The sequence below is a fragment of the Kryptolebias marmoratus genome, linkage group LG16, assembly GCF_001649575.2.
Source record: "Kryptolebias marmoratus isolate JLee-2015 linkage group LG16, ASM164957v2, whole genome shotgun sequence".
Lineage (NCBI taxonomy): Eukaryota > Metazoa > Chordata > Actinopteri > Cyprinodontiformes > Rivulidae > Kryptolebias > Kryptolebias marmoratus.
In genome coordinates, this window is record NC_051445.1 from 5,110,549 (window position 1) to 5,117,657 (window position 7,109).

General features: G+C 36.5%; 2 protein-coding genes across 3 annotated transcripts in view; both read right to left on the minus strand.

Moving 5' to 3' along the window:
* Positions 1-2,250, minus strand: part of bcan (brevican) — a 33,864-nt gene extending 31,614 nt beyond the window's left edge. Inside the window, exon 1 of the mRNA XM_017428567.3 lies at positions 603-2,250. Coding sequence (XP_017284056.1) covers positions 603-607 — 5 coding nt within the window. The 5' untranslated portion in view covers positions 608-2,250. The remainder of the gene's footprint in view (positions 1-602) is intronic.
* Positions 2,251-2,363: 113 nt separating this feature from the next.
* Positions 2,364-6,590, minus strand: isg20l2 (interferon stimulated exonuclease gene 20-like 2). Of its 2 annotated transcripts, XM_017428485.3 has the most exons (4): positions 6,518-6,590; positions 5,046-5,848; positions 4,308-4,508; positions 2,364-3,975 (listed from the first exon to the last, which is right to left on the minus strand). In XM_017428485.3, the coding sequence occupies exons 2-4, from the start codon at positions 5,724-5,726 to the stop codon at positions 3,862-3,864; spliced, it is 996 nt and encodes a 331-aa protein (XP_017283974.1). In that variant the 5' UTR covers positions 5,727-5,848; positions 6,518-6,590; the 3' UTR covers positions 2,364-3,861. The 2 variants fall into 2 exon arrangements, with proteins under 2 accessions (XP_017283974.1, XP_017283975.1); XM_017428486.3 differs by lacking the exon at positions 6,518-6,590 and having other exon boundaries at positions 5,046-6,511.
* Between the last annotated feature and the right edge of the window lie 519 nt (positions 6,591-7,109).

The following is a 7,109-nucleotide window of genomic DNA, read 5'->3' on the forward strand; positions in this document are numbered from 1 at the left end:
CGCTGCACGGAGAACCGGCGCCCACCTTGACGCCGTTCCTCCGTGTCAGCGCGGAGAAAACCCCACCACCAGCCACCATGGCGTCGTCAGACGCCGGCCAGCCAGGCACGCCCGACGGCCACACCCAAACCAACAAACAACCCCAAAAAACGTGACAAACGGACACAAAACTTACAAACTAGACAAAAAACATTAACACCAAGTGAAAAACAGTAAGAAAAAAAAGTTAAAGATAGAAAAAAGACAACCGCTCTCCCACTCACCCTCCTCTCAGAAGAAGAAGAAGAAGAAGAAGAAGAAGAAGAAGCCAAATCCTAAAACGACTGTATGGTGATACCTGAAGTATATATTTTTTAATTTTTCAGCACTTTTACTGACTGGGTGCGCTGTTCTCTATGGAAACTTGCAGAGATGCTCCAGCAGGTGACATTTAACACCATTAACTCTTTATCATGCTTTTAAAGTCAACTGATCTAAAAATGGTCATTTCCCTGCAGGACTATGCAAAGAGGACGTGTGCAAAATTAGATAAAAATCCTAAAAGTGGAAAAGAAACTGCAACCCCTGCCAGTGATGAAATGCATCAAACAGCTCGGACTTACTTCATGTTGAAAAGGGGAAACTCTCAGTCTGTGTCGGAAGCTGGCTGCGGTCTTCTGCTGGAAACCTTCCGGCAGGTGCAGCTTTTATTGTTTTAGGACCTGCAGCTGCCCCTCGGTGCTAAAGAGGCCGAGCTGTTCCCCGGAGGTGAAGAGAGAGGAAACCGGGATGAGAGCTGTTAAAAGACCAAGGAGCACCCCCCCAACCCCCTTCCTCCTCCTCCTCCTCCTCCTCCTCCTGCCTGAGAAAACATAAATCCAGTTGAGAGGTTAACAAAATAACAATCACAATGAACGATTTCTTTTACATTTTAATTATTGAATTAAATCTAACTATGAGACTCCGAACAATAATTTATTTTATAACTGTCTAGTTGTTGAATAACTGTTAAAGCCGTGAGCTCAGGTTTTGTTTTTTGCCACTAGGAGGCAGAATTAGTGGTAATTAGTGGTGACTTTTCTGTCAAGATTTAAATTACAGATTTAGTACAACTACTTACTTTGTAAACCATTACATATTCTGTTTTTATTAAATTTTAGGCTAAATTAATGACATAATCATAGATGTAATAATGAGGTGAACTCAATGCACTTCTAGTATTTATTGTCCCAACAACCCTTAAGTCACTGACCCCTAAATGTGATAAAACATGACTTTTCAATATCATGACTTTTAATATACAGCATTACACTGAACAAAAAAAACTGAATTATTAATGAGACAATTTACAGGATAAACTGATTATTAGTGCTGCAAAAGAATGGACTTAACTATCCCATCATTACTTTATGAGGCACTTCAAAATGTTTGACTTCCAGTTTGGATACCTAAAATCTGAAAGAAAAGTTACAATTGTTACTGCATTTTCAAATTTTCTTTCATTTAAACCCTTGAGTCCAATCTAATTAACAAAGCTTACTTCAAATAATCTTATTTCCTGCTGGGCAATTTTTCTATGCTGATAAAATAGGAGCTCAATGCTTCCCTGTATGCTGATCTTGACTGCAGCTCATGCAGCTACTGAAGGTTTAAGTAAAAATTTGCAGAATGGAAAAATTCCTGATGGCTTCTTAATAAAAATCGAATTATGCTCATGGAGCTACTGCTGAGCCATGACTAATGTGTATATTGTGTGATGCTTGTATGGAAAGGGATATATAAAAAAAAGAAACAAAGAAAATCTACAATGTCTAACTTTCAATAACGAAACACAGGGGGGGATAAAAACCTTAAAATCTATATTGCATTTCCCAATCAGACAAACAGTGCTTTCATGTGCTTCCAGCTCTTAATAATACAGCTAATAATCACTTAATCTTTAGTTTTAAACTTCAAAAGGACAACTTAAAATCAGTAATGGGAAAATACATTTACAAAGGTCTAGACTGGATGACAAAAATACAACATTTCAATAATTCAACTTTAAATGTAAAAATCAAAATGTTATTTTAGAAGTAACACACAAGTGTAAATAACAGAACTAAATTGTTTCTAAATGTATTACACTAGAACTTTTTTTTTTTTTTTACCAGAAGCATTAAGTGGTTCTAACAGTATTTATTAGACATATTCAAATAAAATGTAACATAATACTGTATACTGATCACCAGCTCTGGTTTGACCTCAATCTGTTCACTTCTGCTCTGAAGTTACAAGCAGCATTCACATTCAGCATCAAGTCATTTACAGTCAGCTGATGTTGCAAACAAATGCAGTTATTGTTTGTATTTATAGACATGAGGGACATAAAATATAAGACATGGTTTAATTTGAATGAGTCAACAACATTCTTTTAATTGCTTTTCAGAAAATTACAGACTTTGAAATTACATTAAGAATGCCACAACACCTTTTAAATGTGTGTTTCATCAGACACTAGTGGAAAGGTGATGTATATCGATGACAAAAACACAGTTCAACAGTGAATTTACCTTTAGAGCAACTTTGACAACAATAAAGAAGTAATGATCATAAGGAGCCATAATTCAATACCTGGAAGATTCTGCCAGATGAAGAGCATCAGCAGTATTTAAATATTTACAGTTAAGTTAAAGGTTTTAGTTCAAAGCTTCTGATGAGGTCCATGAAGTCCTGTCCTCTGTGTTTTGGAGAATAACAGAGTTTTTTAAATTCTTTCATTATTTGGACACCTGTGAATTTATTTCAACTGGACTTACTGTGTAATAATCTTTTTTCACAGTATCCTGTAACCCCAACAACTGTTCAGAAAGTATTTATATTCTCCCATTTCTTAAAACCTTTACATGAAGAAATGTATTTAAAGTGATTAGTCAAACAATTTAAAAAAACTGTTGTTTTAAATATTTAAAAACTGCTCTGCTCTGGTATTAATTTAGCCAATTTCAAATTTCTTGATCGTCAGATAAAACCTATAGGAAGAGGAGAACAAACACAGCTGTTATAAGAATGACTAATGGATAAATGTGGTCAGGAACAGCTGAACATCTTAGAAATATCTGCCATGTGATATTGATCTCTTTGTTGTTTAGGAGAACCTATTTCTTTTCAAAGACAGACAATTGTAGCTAAAATCAAAAAACATGACTGCCCCTAAGTGGCAGGAGCACCATCTGAACACAATGTAAACCCTGAGAATGAACATTACATTTGAAAAATACAACTGTTTGTGTATATTCTCTTCTCTGGAAAAAAAAGGTCAGAAATTATTCTTCTTTCATTATAAAAGTAGAGTTTTTAACTCCTTCAGGTATATTTATACATCTGAACATGCATCTCTTGTAACAAACATCAACAATGTAAAAAGTATAAAACAAAAAATCCCCTCCTGCTCACTTAGAAGTGACTCTACCCGTTCACCTCACCTAGTACGCTGAATCATTGTATACAGGAAATCAGCACACCTTCATTCCCAACGCTCACATGACTGCACCTGCTTAAAATGTGCTTTACAGTTCAGAAAGGCTACATCAGCATTCAGCAAATAATCTGTTGTTTGTTTTGGATAAAACAGCTCAGACAAATCTCATCTCCCAGACTGAAGAGACAGGTGCCTTATTTTTTTTACATGATAAAGTCTGTTATTCACTGCAGTTCTAAGCTGGAAATCCTCAGCAATAATGGTGAATGCTACAATATTCCCCTCATAATGTCTTCAAACAAATCTAAAACATCATTTGGAAATGTTACCATGGTAAAAAGCCTCATTTTCATCAGAAGGAGTCCCCAACATTTAAGCAGTTTAACTAACTTTATTTTTATGTTGTCTCCTCAAACATGGCACTAAGTAGCCATTGATTTGGAAAGAAGAGTCCTCTCCCATTCCTCTTCCACCACTTTGTAAAGCTCCATGGTGGCTTTAGCATCCTCCACAGAAGAGTGGCCCTTCTTCCCAACCTGAAGAGACAAGAGAGACACGTTCAGCTTCAAGTTAGAGATATTTATTAGATCATAGTGACAACAGTTTGACATGTACATAATATTCCATGGTCACCGACCTGGGGGCCAAAAACAAACCAGATGCAAAAGGTTTTCACTGCACAAAAGTTGTCAAAATCAGATTTGTATTGAATTACACACTTACTAGAAATAAAGTAATGCTTAAAAGAAGCATTCTTGTGTATCTATTAACTCCTGAATCAAACCAAGAGAAAAACAGCTAATTTAACTGCTAGAGAAATTAATTTTTTTACGCTGCATCACATCACATCACAGATCATTCTGCATACCTGGATGTCTCGATTGAAGATGGCTTTGGTAAGTCTCTTCAGTGAAGCACATTCTTTTTCACCAAAGCCAGCTTTCAGGTTGAGAAGAGGGATTCTGGATGTGTCTCTTGTCAGGACAGAGGGGTGAGTATAACTGAGGGCTTTGAAGTCATTGTGGATGGCGTGGCCAACAACCACCTTCCCCATGAGCAGCCTCAGTATCTATGACAGAAAAAGAACAATCACGGTTTGAACAATCACGCATACCAACAATCTCTTCTGCTGTCATTGATGTTTAATATTTTCAACACAGTCTGTCTTTGTTTAGTATTAATGTTTCCAGAAATGGACAAGATATTCTGCTGTCTAACTTAGAAATCTTTAAATGTTCTCTCCAAAAAAAATAATGACTTTTTTCTAGTATGGGTTGTCCTCACTAATACAAATAAACAGTACAAGGAAGAAGAATGTTTTAGTTTGCTTGGGTTGTCATTATTAAAATCTGATATTATCAGTCAGCTGGAAAACTTTCCACAGTTTTTTTATCACTTGAAAGAACTGCCAGCTACTTATTAAAGTCCTAGAATATGGAATCAACTATTTAAGAGTTCAGGTACTATTTGTATCACAAATCAGGTGTAGAAACGCTCAGATAATAGATAAACACTAAGTCATATTTGAATATGTCTTCAAAATGTGCTAAAGCAACATTTATGTGATGACTTGTTGCAGATATATTTGATTTTTAGTCTTTCTCACCTCTTTCCTGGCCTCTGAGAATGGTGTGGCCTTTAAGAGGTCTCTGGGTCGAATGCCGCTCCATTTCGTGCGGTAGTCAGTGATAGGCATGGAGGGCTTGATGAACTTATCATAGACCACATCCCCATCGTACGAGATGATGCTGCAGCGAGCGAGCTGGCTGATGCTGCCTTTGGGTCCTGTACCCACCATCTCACAGTCAATGGCGAGGTACTTTGTGGGGTTCCCCACTGATGCTGGGGTGGGTTTATGGCTTCCTGATACTGAAGGGCTGGGGCCTGTTGCTGATGCTTGTGTGCTCACTGATTCCTTTGGCTTTTCATGGCCGCCTTTGTTTATCACAGTGAAAGTCATTGACGGTAGGTTATGAGAGGATGTTGAAGGCCTGGAGTTACTGTGAAAGGCACTGGCAGTGGTGGGCAAATGAGGTAAACTTTTGTTCTGTGTGGCAGTGGGAGGTGGTCCATGTTTTGTTTTTGCTCCATTCTGGTGTGGATTTTGATCCTTTCTTGAGTCTTTCTTAAAAAAGTTGCTATTTTGTTTACCTTTAAGGTAGCCCTTTGCCTGTAGGTATTGCATCTTTTTATGAAATGGCTTCCTTTTCCTCTTTTCCTTTCCTGGTGGATGACTCCTCTGAGAGGTGTCGTCAGAGGTGCAAACGTGGATCATAATATCAGACATGTTATCATCAAATGTAATATGTTCTTAATGCAACAAAGGCCTGCCTATTCTGAAAGCCTCAACAGGCTCCCCTCCTTTGTATTCCTGTTTGTATCACTTGAAACCAGTTTAAATGCATCATCCTGCAAAACAAAAACAACATAATCAAACACGCTTTACTTATTTTCATCAGCCTGGTTTTGAGAGAAGAACCTGAACATGTCAATATTTAGGTCTAACTGGAATATTTGATAAGTTCTCATATGCTGTATAAGTACTTTGCCTTTAAAAGACAGTAAAATCCTTTAGTCAAATATATTTATTCACACTCGGCAAAATGCACAACAATTTGGGGTGTTAGTAATGTAAAAAACATTCAACTGCTCACTCAGTGTCACAGCCACAAAGAAATCGAGATAACATTATTAAGAAAGCAATATTTTTTTATGTTTACTTTGCCGTTGCTACAGTAACATTACTAATGTGAGGCTTTTTTCCCATTCTGTGTCACTATGGCAAATGTTAATGAATTAAAATGAAATCCAACTATCCTCACAGATATAACATTTCACTTTAAAGTGTCGTTGGACATTAGTTTCAGTTCTCCTGATACAAACGTTAACTAACAGGTAATGACGTTAACCACGGCTAACGTTAGCTTGCTAATGCTGGCGGTGGCTCTAACTACTGAAAATGAAGTTAGCCTGAACGGAAAATCCGCCTCAATCTGCTTCAGAACTTTTACTGGTTGATAACGACAGATTCCCTTAAAGGAAGTCTCTAAAATAATTGTATGAAACGCAAAACAAGACCTGCTGCGCGCCTAGACCACATGATGGGGAGCTCTTTTGACAACAAAGGTTCTACATCCGGGGGCATGCTGCCTTCACTGACTCCCTGCAGCATCGGAAACAACCTTAAACGCAGGACAGTTTTGACAAGTTTTCTTCTATAATAATGCTCAATTCTGCGACACATAAATAGTATTTTAACACACAAATGTCTCGTTATTGAGACATTATTTATAAAATAAATTTCAAATTTTCCGAGGATATTTTAAAAATGTATTTTTATAAACTTTAGGCCTTTATGTGTTTTGTTTGCACTGACATGTTGAATGTTTGATTTGAAAGTAATCTAAAAGTATTATTTTTTAGTTTTGTTAATATTGTGGTGCATCAATATTCACAAAGAAATCTATAATTTTTAAACTAATAAAGTTCAAACCATGCCATGCAATGACTTATATGTCCATATACAGGTGCTGGTCATAAAATTAGAATATCATGAAAAAGTAGATTGATTTCAGTAATTCCATTTAAAAAGTGAAACTTGTATATTATATTCATACATTACATACAAACTCATATATTTCAAATGTTTATTTCGTTTAATTTTGATGAT

Coding starts and splice junctions, on each gene's coding strand:
- isg20l2 (XM_017428485.3), bottom strand. CDS start 5,726: ATGTCTGATATTATGATCCACGTTTGCACCTCTGACGACACCTCTCAG. Junction 4,509..5,045: donor TCTCAGAGGCCAGGAAAGAG/GTGAGAAAGACT, acceptor TTTCTGTCATAG/ATACTGAGGCTGCTCATGGG. Junction 3,976..4,307: donor TCTTCAATCGAGACATCCAG/GTATGCAGAATG, acceptor TTGTCTCTTCAG/GTTGGGAAGAAGGGCCACTC.